Source organism: Gopherus evgoodei, chromosome 12 (assembly GCF_007399415.2).
Source record: "Gopherus evgoodei ecotype Sinaloan lineage chromosome 12, rGopEvg1_v1.p, whole genome shotgun sequence".
NCBI classification, from domain to species: Eukaryota; Metazoa; Chordata; order Testudines; family Testudinidae; genus Gopherus; species Gopherus evgoodei.
This window is the reverse complement of record NC_044333.1, coordinates 19,103,131-19,117,752: the sequence shown is the minus strand read 5'-3', so window position 1 is coordinate 19,117,752 and position 14,622 is coordinate 19,103,131. Positions and strand designations below refer to the sequence as shown.

Below are 14,622 nucleotides of genomic sequence, written 5' to 3'. Positions count from 1 at the left end.
AATAAAGTGTTATTGATCCCTCACTCCCCTCCAGGTGCAGCTCATGCAGTTATTTCCTCCTTTCCTCCCACTTTAAGGCAAGTTCATTTTTATTCTAGCTGAAGAAGACAGATTCCATACAAAGCTTTTAGGAAATTCTGGTTAACCGTATTTGTTCCTTAATCTTGCCAGCCTAGGTAATAAAGGTTCATTGTTGGTCTTGAAATTGGATCCCCAAATTACTGTATGTTCACTGGGTAGCTTAAAGGGTATTCCACCGCCGCCACTACCACCACCAACACCAAAATAGAGATCTAGAATATATTCAATATATACGCAGTGCAGGTTATCAGCTTAAAAGTAGGTCACATTTTGGGCCAAACAAGTTATCTGTATATCCTACTTTTCAGCACCTATTTCTCAACAAATATTTTAGCTAATTAACTAAATACACAATTTCTTCTCTAACCTTATGCCTTTTTATTGTTGGGATTTTTAAATCTTCTTGTATTATTTTCCAGGGCAGTTAAGTGAGTACTTCAATACTATAATCTAAGTACAGAAAAGCTGTTTTATCCGCACTTCACCAACCAGAAAGCTCTATAAACTAGCATTTCTGATCTTCATCGAAACGCCGGTTTATAATCCGGTTGGCTCCAGGCTAGGAGGGGGTGCAGAGCACAGGCTCTAGGAGAGAGTTTGGGTGCAGGAGGGGACTCAGAACAGAGAGTCAGGGTATGGGAGGAGGTGCGAGGTGCCGGATCCAAGGGACACTCAGCTTGGGCGGCTCCCCACAAGCGGCAACCTGTCCCGGGTGCTCCTAGGCAGAGGCATGGCAGGCGGTTCCTCACACTTCCCTGCCCGCAGGTGCCACCCCCGCAGTTCCCATTGGCTGGAAACCACTGCTAATGGGAGCTGTGGGGGTGGCACCTGTGAGTGGAAGCAGTGCACAGAGCTGTCCTCCGTCTAGGAGCAGCCGGGACGGGTCATTGCTCCTGCACCCCAATCCACTGCCCCAAGCTCCTTTCCGTGCCCAAACCCACAGCCCCGTACCTCCTCCTGCACCCAAACTCCCTCCCTCTTAGTTAACCACCATTTTTCATTTACTGGCACCCCCATTTCCCCAGATGCTGGATAAAACAGCTTTTCCTGTCAATAGTCTTTCTGCTTGTATTCTGATTTCATATTTCTTTGAATGGGTTAAGCTCTCTTTGATTATGCATGAAATAATTTATAAGAAATGAAGAGGAATTATATATTTTTTTCTCTAGAACACTGATGCAGCACTTCTACCCTGCATTAGTTATCCTGCATTTGCTGTGGATGATGATGCTTTATACAGTCAAACACTTGATAAAATTGTTAGAAAACTAAAAGGAAAATATGGGTTCAAACGATTTTTGAGAGATGGTTACAGAACATCACTGGAGGACAGAAATCGGCGTTACTATAAACCAGCAGAAATTAAGGTAATGGAATATGTTAATGGAACACACAACATGCTTAGGGAGAAATTCTGCTCTTTGACCTGAACAGAGATTTGGAGTTTTCAGTATTTATATTCAGAACAGAATTTGACATGTTTTTGCTGATGTTTGCTGCTGCTTATTATGATTTTCAGTTAATGCAGAGTTCTGCTCACTGCTGACTCCTCCAGGTATCCTGTGAGTTTTGTCAACAGCAGAATTTTTATTGAAAAATAGCTGCGTCCATTCTAATTACGTGCATTAAAATAGTGTGTTCATTATAATTATATTTATGTCAGCTCTTCTTGTATAGTTTTCTCTTTTCAAGGATTTTATCTAGCTTTATAAGAGTGTCTTTCAGGTTGACACTGGTCAATGAGTTAATAGCTTTATCATGTCTGTTTTTTTCCAGTGATATCCCTTAGTGCTCGAAAATCAGACCTGTGTAATAGGACACAAAATTAGACTTCCAGCAAGAGTCTAGAGAGACCATATTACCAAGCCAAAAAATTGAAAAATGTTATTTTCACCCTGTAACCCTTACCCCAATAGAGGGGGCGGGGGGGGGGAATTCTCTCATTTTATATAATATGGAAGCAACATAATTGTGCTATATTTAAGACTGTTAAAGATTTGTATCATCTCTCTAGAAATAATATAATCAAAATGCTTAAATACAGCTGTTTTTTATAAGAAGCTGGAAAGGACACATTTAAACAAGGTCTGTTAGTACTCAAGATGTCTTGAAAAACAGAAGCAAAACAATGAGTGGAAATGCTTGTACTGACACTGAGGGTCTTACCTTGGAATTACCTCTGCCTCTATCTCAGAGGGAGGGCCAGGAGGGCCATTTGGCCTGAACCGCAAGCTTAAAGGGGGCCTCAAATTGAGACACTTCTTGTTGTTTTTTTGGCATTTGATAAGGTTCACAACTTGTTTTTATGCGCATCCCTCTCGGACCAAAATGTGGCACACTCTGTCAGCTTGGAGATTCAAATGTAAGCAAATAAAAGATGTGATTTGGTAAAAGACATAGTTTTTTTGTTAATTGATATAGATTTTGTCATATTAAAGAGTTTTAAATGTTCATAAATATTAATAAAAATATATCGGTTCTGATGGCACAAGATTAGACCACGTGTCATTATTTATTTTTATTATGGCTAGGAGCCTCAAAAGCTGGAAGTGGCCTGGGCCTCTCTGAACCTCTGAGAGAGCCTGTGGCTCTGCCTTTGTGGTCTAATGCTGGCTTTACTTAAACTTTTACACTTAAGATTTGTTTGATGTGGAGTCAAAACATTATATTATTTGTTCTAGATCATATCCTTCTCACATGATTGCAGTGAAAATGTGCGCTTCTAAGATTGAGAATGTTTCAGTACTTCTCTTTAGCAGGAAATGGAAAACGTCTGAGTTATTAGATTAGGCAGCACTGTGCAGTCCATTTTATAGAAGATGTGTTGTATCTTTGCATGTGCTGTTCTGAGAGAATGTTAAGTCAGCAGTTTAATCATTGATTTGTCTGATGATAAATGTGCTTACATTTAAATTCAATGAACAGCTGGTTTCACATAACAAATAGGCAAGTTATTTATCACTTAATTTAATTTCACAGTTGGCTACAGTCTGAGTATATTAAAAATAATTTCACTATGTGTTTTGAGTATTAATGTCTATCAGTAAAGGTTGTCTGAATTCAGTTTCCATTTTTCCTTCAAATACTTTCAGATGTACCTTAAATAAATAAATCTTCTGCTGAGAATATAATTTAGATTATGTAAGTTTATTGCTTGAATATGTTACAACATGTTAAAAGCACAGTAACTCTCCATGAAACAAGAAAAATGATCTGTATTTTAAAAAGAAGAGCTAATGTACTAAAAAGAATAATTTGTATTCATTTTTATCCTCTGGTTTAAAAAGTATATTTGAATGCATTTCTTTTAAACTAAAATGTCAAATGTCTTTTTTTTCTTTTCTTTTTAGCTGTTTGATGGGATTGAGTGTGAATTTCCTCTGTTTTTTATTTTCATGATGATTGATGGTAAGTATGGCTTGATACTAGTGTTTGGTAAAATCATTAGAGACTGGTTCTTAAAGTACAAAAATGAAATTATTTTCCTTCCCTGCAAGAGTCAACTGTAATTCAGTAATACAAATGTCTCATTGATAAGTCTGCCTCTTGAGTCAAATACAATGAATTATTTCAGATATTTAGAGTGAACTGTTTCTTTTTATAAAATCACAGATACAAATAGCAATCATTTGAGTTAATGATGCATAATGATTCAGAGACACAGTACACAATTCTAAAAGTTCAGATCCTGCTTCAGTCTTTAATTAAACCTGTGGGAGCTGTTTAGCCTTTCCTTCCCCAACAGTCACCTCCCTTAATCCATGGGGCCTAAGATGCCTACCGTTAATCTTCTTCCTTACCCTTGTCATCCATCATTCTTGCTCTCCTTAGGTTATCAGGGACTCCACCATCACTTTTGATTCACTGCAGTGCCTGGATGTGTGTTTACTAGAGCTGGTACCTCCCATATTCTCTCTCAGTGGACCTGAGGTGCACCAAACTCCAGTGTGTGAAAGAGGTGAAAGTGGGGCTTCTAAAGAGCAGTATACAGGCAAGCTGGATTTTGCAGCAAATCTTTTAAAGAATGGGTGTGCTATGGTAAATGAAACAATGCAGGAGAGGAGAAATAAGCAACTCAGAGATCTCTTGGTGGCAGGAGAATACTAAAGTTTAATTTCTTTATAAGAGTCATGTAAGTTTAGGAGACATGTCAGAGAGGTTATTGGAATTGTTGAAGGTGTGAAGGAGAAACATGAAGTAAAGGAGGGAAGCAGAAACTCTCATGGAGTTAGCCAAGGAAGTTTTGGAAAAGAGGGTTGAGTAGAGGTGATTTCAATAGAGTAGATCAGAACCTTGTAAAGTATTTTAGTTCAGTTTTGGTACAAGGATGTAGTTCTGGCAAGATTTCACAATGTCCACTTTCCCATCTTTAGTCTTGAATATTTTGAAGTTTGTAATTACACTGCTTGCAAAAGGAAGAGTGCAATTCATATACAGCTCCTGCCTTTTCTGTCATTCTAGACTTGGACTAAAATGCCTTGTTTCTGAGAAATGCCCTTTATTATCAGAGCAGTAGATAAGATTTTCTATTTTGGTTAGGTAGACTACAGTGTGAGGAGTGACAAGGATGCCAGTACACAAATGAACATTTCCTTTAGGAACAGGACATTTGCAGTTTTCACAAGGAAGCCTGCCAGATATGCTGCAAAGAAGGCTCTGATAGGTTCCCCTCACATGGAGCTTTAGAAAAGCAGAAAATGTTTACTGTTCTACTAACTATGAATGGGAATGGTTAAGAGAATGTTGTCTCTGTCACTTCTGTAAGCTGAAGGAAAAACTACAAATTTCATAGCTTTTAAAAAACAGTTATAGCCTTTCCCAAAATAAATCTGATGGGGTTCAACAAGGACAAGTGCAGAGTCCTGCACTTAGGAAGGAAGAATCCCATGCACTGCTACAGGCTGGGGACCGACTGGCTAAGCAGCAGTTGTGCAGAAAAGGACCTGGGGATTAAGTGGACAAGAAGCTGGATATGAGTCAGCAATGTGCCCTTGTTGCCAAGAAGGCCAACGGCATATTGGGCTGTATTAGTAGGATCATTGCCAGCAGATCAAGGGAAGTGACTATTCCTCTCTATCCAGCACTGGTGAGGCCTCACCTGGAGTACTGTGTCCAATTTTGGTCCCCCCATTACAGAAGGGGTGTGGACAAATTGGAGAGAGTCTAGTGGAAGGCAACGAAAATGATTAGGGGGCTGGGGCACATGACTTATGAGAAGAGGCTGAGGGAACTGGGCTTATTTAGTCTGCAGAAGAGAAAAGTGAGGGGGGATTTGATAGCAGACTTCAACTACCTAAAGGGGGGTTCCAAAGAGGATGGAACTCAGCTGTTCTCAGTGGTGGCAGATGACAGAACAAGGAGCAATGATCTCAAGTTGCAGTGGGGGAGGTCTAGGTTGGATTTTAAGAAATACCATTTCACTAGGAGGGTGATGAAGCACTGGAATGGGTTACCTAAGGAGATGGTGGAATCTCCATTCTTAGAGGTTTTTAAGGCTGAGCTTGACAAAGCCCTGGCTGGGATGATTTAGTTGGTGTTAGTCCTGCTTTGAGCAGGGGATTGGACTAGATGACCTCCTGAGGTCTCTTCCAACCCTAATATTCTATGATTCTGATATCTTCATCTCCTTAAACAAAATAAATGTGAATTCAGCTGCCTTGGTGCATGTATGCATTCAGAGTACTAATATCTGCTTCTTTCATTTTTGTGATACGTTTGTCATCAAGATTAGGCTTCAAAAACCTCTGCTACAAAATGCAGTTGGACTGCTTGGTGTCTTCACCATAATGCCACTCTAAAAATAAGTTCTCTATTTGCATGTGGAAAAATTGCTATTCCAAATTGCTCATTGGTCTGTAATATTAAACTCATGTAATGATGAAAACAACTGAGAGTTAATAATGAAAACAGAATGTCCATGGCAGGCCAGAGAAACCTTCATCCAACTGCCACCCAGGAAAATATATATTGTTCCTTGTCCACTGGTTGTAAAATAAACAAATGAAGAAAATCAATTATCAAAGGAGGCAATGAGCTAAAAGACATGAAGTACACAAGTGTTTCAGATTTTGAATCAAATCTTATTACATTATATCCTGATTTAATGGTAGAAGCCATAGTGGGATAAAACATTGATCAGAATAACCACCACCATGAAAGAAAGTATACCTTTCTCAGTATGGGAGAAAAAAAATCTGTGAATCTCCAAATCCCTGCACCTAAAGTTAATACAAAATTTGCAATATGTAGAGAGAGACTAATAAAACTGGAAAGGGAAAATTAAATTTCAGAAGAAGGAGTGAATTACCCCTATCATGAATGCTCACTCTGTTGGAAGTGGGTTGCCATCACATAACACCTCCTGTCCCCACTTATCTACAGGGGAAATGATTTCAGCAAAGGTACTCTGAGCTTTATGGCTTGAGTGGAATAACAAAATATATTCAGTGGTAACAGAGATTTTTGCAGTCAGTCACTGATCATTTAAAAAAAATAAAACCGTCATCACAGTGGTGAAATTCCTCTCTGCCCTTCTAAAATAAGAATGACACGTTTCCCAGCAAATATACACATCTACAATAATTATTTTTTTGCTTAAAGCATTTTGTTCTGTTATACTGTGAAGTAACACAGGTTTTCCAATATTTTATTGCTATACATGTCAGCTTTTCTGTTGTCTGTCAAATCGCAGCTTTCTAATGTTTGAAATTGGGAGGAGTAGGTGAGATTCTGAAAATTATATATTCTGGAATTAGTTTTGCATTTTCTATTAACACTAATAGGAGCTGTCTCTTTAATTTCCCATACGTCACACTTATTATTTACCCTTTTCCAGATGTTGTTTAGTATAATTGACAACTGGATTTTCACTTCAGCTTGTGAGGATTTTTTTTTTTACTAACATCTGGTAATAGAAATAATTTGCAAATAAATGCTGTCAAAGTATTCCATTTCTTTGTCATGTCAACTCAGTGCTCAAAAGTATGTTGATGAGAGGTCACTGCTATATAGTCTCAATGTTTTTTAACATACCCTTTTTCCTTGCACAAACCTTCAGCTTCCAAGATTCGCAGTTTTGTTTTCCGTTGCATTTATTTCTCCTTAGATCTTCTTGTATATGCTGTATACATAGCAATATTTCAAAGTATCTGGAAATATATTTGCTAAGATATTTTCTTGCCCTTTAGTATTACAAAATTGGGTGAAGAGGAAAAAACCTTCTAAATGGTGTGTTCAGAGAACCTCTCATCAACATTCTGTTACGAAGGTTGAGTTCTGACTTCATTTCAAAGCCCCGGTTTAATTACGCACACTGGTATGCGTAAAACAGATTATGAGAAGAAATTTTAGAGTTTTTAGGAAAATGTAGATTAAAAACTTTATATGTTTAATAAAAATGTATTTATTTAATTTTTTCCAAGCATCTTATGATTTTTTTTTCAGTTCACCTGTTTTTTGGTGGACAACGTTTTCAGGACTCCCACTGTCACACACAGATATACTTCTTCAAGACTCAGTACAGGGTACTTTCCTTGTGAGGCCTTTATCAGGATAAAATTATTTAGCAATTTTGATCTTTTGTGGATGAATCATAGAGTGTAGAAGGGGATTGGACTAGACAGCCAGTTTAATTATTGGGAAGTACCATGCCTGTTTTCTGTTGTTCTCTGTGATTTTTGGAAACTACAGAAATCCTTCACGATAAGGGTATGAGGGGAACCTGATGCCAAAATGGAGGAGCATGTGTAATATGTTATGACAGTTTGAAAATTGCCTGTTACTATTCGTCAAAAGAGAATCAGCTTTAGAGCTCCAGAGTAGGACAGGTGTATATTAAAGGAGATTAGCACATCCCAAATTCCCTCCATCTTTCCTAGCTGGTAACCATCCCCATGCCCCTTCAAGTCACAATTTTACCCCTTCCAGGTCAAGGGTAGTTGATTCCTCCCAACTTTGCTCTTGGTATTAAAGATACTGTGCCTTCATAAAATGTATTCAGGGATTTCCAAAGAATGTTATAGGATTTAGGCACTTGAATTCTTTTGAAATGTAATGGGAGTTGGCAGCTAATTTTCAGGTATCTGAAAAGTGCATCCTAAAGACCTAGAACTTGTCCAGGAAAGACTGGATCGCTCAGAGCATGTACATTGGGATATAAAGTTTACTTTGAGAATACTAGTTCTCTAGCTTTACTATTGGGTGGCTGTTAAGAAACCTATGTGTAATGAGTCTGATTGCCTCATTCCACTTTTTAGAGGACACATATTGCATCATTTAAAAAAAAAATCACAGCTGGTACATCCAGCTTCCTTCTTGACAGTCTCAGCAAAGGTCAAGGAATATGGCTATAGGGACTTTACTACCATTTTGCCCTTAACCCTCCACCATGAGGGATTTAGCAGACACTGTTACATTGATATAAGTCTTCCTCCCTCTCAGTCCCCCATATAGACATTGTTATTCTGGTATAAGAGTGCCTTTATTTTAGCTTAAACTTCTTCCCAGCTGGTATAAACTAAATTGAAAAAAGGCACTCATACGGAAATGGGTGCCAGCATGTGGGGGTTATACTATGTTGGTTTAAATTCACAGTTTAGGTTATACCCCAAAAAACTTTCCTGCATAGACAAGACTTTAGAGTGTTCCCTCCAGGTCAGGATTGAGACATATTAGCAGAGGATCATGGGGACACTTGCTTTGTCACTGCCTGTGCTATATCCATTCTGCGGATAACTCATTAGGGTCCAATCATCAAGGGTGTTAGTGTAGACCTTTCCATGATCGCTAAATTCACATGTTAGAAAAAAAAGTCTTTTATTTAATTGAAATTTTACTTGGTTATTTGTAGGAATTTTTAGAGGAAATCCACAACAAGTAAAGGAATATCAGGAGCTTCTGGATCATTTGCTTCAACACTCATCTGAAGGTACTATGCGATAGTAGTTTCAATGAATTGTAGGTTCCTTTGAGTTATCGGAATGTTTAAAGAGTATACTTAAGTTTTTCTAAATTTTATTGCAAATACTGTAGCAACAGAAGATCCAAGTAATATGGAGAGAATATATTGTCATGAGAGTAATGCTTCACAGCACTTAATATAATATATAATATAAAATACCTGTATTATAATTTTCTTATTTATAATATAAAACCTAATTTATTTCTTCTGTAAAAACACATCTAATCAGAAAACGAGTTCATTATCTGGGAAAAAAATTGATGTTTAAATGCAAGGTTTACTCAGAAACCTTTTTTTTTTTTTCTTTTTTTTTTTCTGGCTGTTTCATTATTTATAAAGATTACGATGATGACATTTGGAAGGTTTAGTTACTAATATTCCCAATGTCAGAATACTCCATTTTCAAGTAATTTTGATTATCTGTGAGTATTTTGCTCATTTCTAGACAGCATACATTTTTTGTTATCTATAAATAAATAGACATTATACTTTGCCCTGAGTAGAATGTCCAGTAAAGAAATAATGTAAAAAGTATGTTCAGGCATAAATAAAGTACTGTTTAATACCGCCCTCTGTTTGCAGTGCCTTGGAAGGATAACACACTGCTGGCAACTTTTCAGTTCAAACAGATCATCAGTGTATATTTTTTTCCATTTTAAATTCACTTCAGTTTTATAACAGAAATAGATTTATTTATTTACGTAATGTATTTATTTTAAAATTTCACAGGCTATCCTGTTGTACCCAAGTATTATTATGTGCCAGCTGACTTTGTTGAATTAGAAAAGAAAAATCCTGGTAGTCAGAAACGATTTCCAAGCAACAGTGGACGCGATGGAAAGTTTTTCTTGTGGGGACAGGCTCTGTACATCATTGCAAAACTCTTGGGTAAGATGAAATGGATAAAACTAGATTCAAACCATGTTAATCACACATCTGACTGCTAGTAATAAAACATTTTTTCTTGTCAACATTTTTTTAAACCAATACACATATCCAGATTTAAGTTTTGAATGGACTCGGGATAGTTATTTCTGGGGGGGTGTATGTGTATGTATGTATATAAAAATCAGTCACTACCTCTGCTTTGATAAATATGTGGAGTTAAGTTCTATAACAACCTTCCAAGGGCAGTAGTGGGGACAAAAAATCTAACTGGCTTCAAGACTGAGCTTGATAAGTTTATGGAAGGTATGGTAAGATGGGACTGCCTACAATGGCAGTGAATGCGTGTGTTTTCCCATGTTACTTTATGTGTGAAACACCCTGTCAGCTTTTAACGTTTCAAACTTTCCTCTGATTCCACCCTGTCCCCAAATGCACTTTTCTATCTTTCAGCCAATAACCTTTGCTTTCACACCCCTGCCAGCATTATAACGTATCATACTCCACTCTAATGCATTAAAATTATATTCTGTACCAGTAGCTCAGTGGGGGGGAGGGGTATCTTAGTGGTTTGAGCATTGGCCTGCTAAACCCAGGGTTGTGAGTTCAGTTCTTAAGGGGGCCATTTAGGGATCTGGGGCAAAAATCTGTCTGGGGATTGGTCCTGCTTTGAGCAGGGAGTTGGACTACATGACCTCTTGAGGTCCCTTCCAACCTTGATATTTTATGATGAATAAAACCTGAAGGTTGTACAATTAAGCACTCAAAACAGGAAATGCCAGATTTAAGGTTTATTGTGCCAATGACTGCCCTAACCTCCAAACTGCTGAGAAGGTTAGGTCACCACTTAGAACTCCATAATGATTAAACTAATTAGTTATTTTCATTGAGAAAATGTTCATTGCTGGTAAATCACCTGAAATACAAAGTCAAGGATCCCATGAGAGAATAAAGTTTGGGAATAAAGAAAAAAGAGTGGGGGATATTCATAAGAATTAAGTTCTATCAACTTTCAAACACTTTTCAATATTGGCCTGTGCATTAGTAGAGATGGCACTTTTTCACAAAGTAGACCTCTTCATAGAGGGTTGGTCTTGTGGACACATTTCTTCATAACTTGCCAGTTATGATCCTGTATGCAGCATCCTTCTGACCAGAGCTGAAGAGTGTATATGACTCCTCCTAGTGAAGCAATAAGCCTGCTAGCCAGGGGGAGACTATACTTGTATCACACACACCCCCTTTCTACCCACCAGGCCATGTTTGCTGCAAATTAAGTGAATAAAGGAGTTGTGTACTGTTTATTGTGTAGTAATATTTAATTGTAATATTAGCAGTCAATCTTGTACTTAATGTTTTAGATGCCATTTCCTACTAAGATTGGTCAGATAGCTGGAAGAAGTAGATATTGAATATATTTGATGAATTCTAATGGTATTGATCTAATAGGTTTGCTAAATAGTATTTGATTGGCTCTGTAGCTGATGAATACTGGTAAAATATATCAAATGAAATATTTGCCAAGTGCTGTTTGACCAGCTCTACTTGCTACATCCCCTTCCTTCTGTTTTACCTTCTTTCCCTTCCTGTTGTTACTTTCCTTTTTCTGTCCTAAAATTAATCATGTTGAATCATTTCCTAAGTTATCATTGGTGTCTTTCCTCTTATCTTCTTATTTAACTTTTTCCCATGTTGTATTCACTATTACTGCTACTAATATATTTTCTTAGCCTTGTCCTACATCTTTGCAGCAGAATGAAACTCGCCGGATTTTGCAGGTTTGACTGCTGCCCACAGAGATCTGAAAAAGAGCAGTAAATACTAACAAAATTCTGTTCTTATTTTGCTCTGTTGCATCTTAAGGAAGCTTTGATCAGTAGAGGCACAGGAGCTGTCTTTCTGTAGCCTTAGGAACTCATCTTGCGTTTAAGCTAGGCTCACATTTGGAGGGTTGTCTTTCCAACTAAAAGCTCTTGGGGGGTGGGGGGGAATGTAAATTTTGCACAAGGTGATGTCACTTGCTGGGAAAAATTGTTTACTCAATTAGGTAAGTAGATTTTTCAAGCCCTGCTGCCAATTGTGATCGATAACTTAGAACAGTAGATACAATGCATTTATCTGGTTTTAGTACTACAACTGTTGTCCTTTTTTGGGAAAATATCGTCTATTCTTTTTTCAATTCTCTCTCTCTCGTCTGTTCTGTGCCTCTCCACATGATGCTTGTATCCTGCTTTGTGGGTCACCAATGGTCCTTAGGCCACAGGTTGAGAACCTCAGCCTATGAAGTAAAGAGCCAGATGGATTTAATAAGGCTTGGAAAATCCGCTTTTGTTAATAGAAATAATGTTACCAGCAAAGGAGGTTCTGCTTTGGAGCCCAATGGACCCAAAGCATGCATTTGTGGTGGTGAATGTATACTGAGGTGGATGTTTTAAATCTAATGATGATTATTGGATATTGGAATAAGTCCTACCTCAAGGATATCAATTGTGCATTCATGTATAAGTGACTTCATGTAGACATGATTTTGGCTTTATGTAGGTCTAAAAAGTGCTTTCAGTCACAAGTTGGTTTAAATACAAATGTAAGCTAAATTGAAAGTATCCTGGAGCAACACTTTTAGTATGGTTCTTGCTTTCCAAAAACATCAAGCAAAAAGGTTATTGATTCAAGAATAGTTTAGTTTATGGCTTGAGCATGGCTGTAAGTAACTCTATTCAGCATTACAGTTATGAATGTACATGTAGTGGAGCCCACATATTCACTTATCCTATGCATTAATAAATCAGTTTGTTTTATTAGTACTTGGATTGTTTATACATATCTTAACCCATTTTAGATTTCTGTATTCAGGAGCATTTTCATTTCAAAATCAGTGTCATTTTCTATTTCTGCTGAAGTTTTTGGTGTTAGCTGATGTAGCCAGCAGATCTGTTTGCTCTTTTTGACCACTAGTTAATTTCCTGGTAGTCAAACTGCATAGTGCTTTTCAAGATCCTGTACAAATTATTGGCTCGTTCATGAATAACTTGAGTGTACACTATGACCCGTCTATAGCATATACCTAAAGAAGATTTGTTTCATAGTGTAGACAGCTTCACATTTAAAATGAAATTATAAATGCTTCTTACAGCTTAGCTGAACAGGTGCTACAATATCCTTAACTATCTACTTTAACTAATTATAGTACTCCATTTTGTTTCTGTAGAATAAATGCATGTTTCTTCCTATAAAAAAGACTCTATAATGGAAAAAAATATATGCAGAGGGTATGATGATTGTGAATGGCATCTTCTGGAGCTGCCATATCACAAGGGAGGTTTAACAGTATTTAGTTATAATTTTGTCCTTTTAGAACCCCAGACCCGGGATCACTTTGATAGCTGCTCATTGCTCTGCTTCAAAGCTAAAACTAAATCTATGGTGGTATTAAATGATGGAACTCTAGACAGGAGCTCAAAACTATTCCATAATTTATCTGTGTGCTTTACATTCACTGGTGTCTGTGTCTTAAATATGTTCTTTTTGCAAGCTTCCTTGGAAAAAATGGGTTTATTTGATTTAAGTGTGACTGTAAATGCAACTGTGTGTTAATTAGATATGATGGATTTGATGCTTAGTTGTGACTGGTATTAAGGTCATTTTTATTTTTACATGTTGAGTATTATTTTCTTTTCAGTTCCTAGATCATTTAATGTGAGACAAGTATTCTCAGTTATATAGTCAAAGTGACTGGTTAAAACAAACACACACGCTTGCACGCACACACAAATCCTTTCACAATGGTCAAAGAGAATCAGTGTTTCACTAAACACATTATTGCATACATATCAACAATGAGACGCATACACCATAATATAGTTAAATAAGGAGGCCGCAACTTTATTAACCAACAGGGAACCATTCCCCAAACTACCTGGGTAAGGCTGTTCCAGTGCAGATTTCAGTTGGTCACCAATGGCCCCAGGATCTACAGACTTGAGGGCAGGTATGAGGGCTGTGTCCCCTCTACATCTTCAGGCCTGCCCAGCGACCAGGGCTAGAAACCAGAATCCCAACCCTTTCTTCCCCTCCAACAAAGGAAGGAGGAGAGATGAGATGATGGGAGCCATGCAGTGCATGATGTGTGGTGGTACTATGCAATGTCATGCTCAGAGCCCATGCCCAGGCAGCCCATTGACCTATAAGGACCTTAGATGGGTTTCTTTAACCTAACAATGTCAGTGGAACTCACCAAACTGGACCTTCAGGCTGCCAGATGGAAGGTGGAAAAAGCCACATAGCAGTTTACCAGTTTTGCCACACAAGGGGAATCCCTTCCAGACCCCAAACAAAATTTGATCACTAGTCCCGTTTCTGGTATCACAAGAGATCTGGCCCCCTAGACAAGGGAGCAGAGTTTGAAATGGCTTTTTGCAGTAGCAAGAGCAAGCAGCAGCAGCAGCTTTCATCCCCCCGTAGATGAGAACTGATCAGGCAGCTCATCATGATCCCCTCTGTCCAATGGCAGCAGCAGTAGATGAGTCAGGCACCCAGATGCCATGTGAGAGGGCATCCTATAGCACAGGAAAAGGTGGGGAGGTGGAAATGAGATAGAAGCAGGACCCTCCCCCTCTCCCAGATGCACGCAGTGTGACCATCAGAAAGGGAGAAGAGGATATGGGGGGAGGGCATGTATAGTACTGCCCCAGTGGCTC

General features: G+C 38.1%; 1 protein-coding gene across 6 annotated transcripts in view; it reads left to right on the top strand.

Moving 5' to 3' along the window:
- The window catches only part of PHKB (phosphorylase kinase regulatory subunit beta), a 206,971-nt gene that overhangs the window by 100,041 nt on the left and 92,308 nt on the right, over nucleotides 1-14,622 (top strand). For all 6 annotated transcript variants that reach the window (XM_030581825.1, XM_030581823.1, XM_030581826.1 and 3 more), the window contains 4 exons: nucleotides 1,251-1,448; nucleotides 3,432-3,489; nucleotides 8,930-9,007; nucleotides 9,770-9,928. In XM_030581825.1, the coding sequence (XP_030437685.1) occupies nucleotides 1,251-1,448; nucleotides 3,432-3,489; nucleotides 8,930-9,007; nucleotides 9,770-9,928 (493 nt within the window). The remainder of the gene's footprint in view (nucleotides 1-1,250; nucleotides 1,449-3,431; nucleotides 3,490-8,929; nucleotides 9,008-9,769; nucleotides 9,929-14,622) is intronic.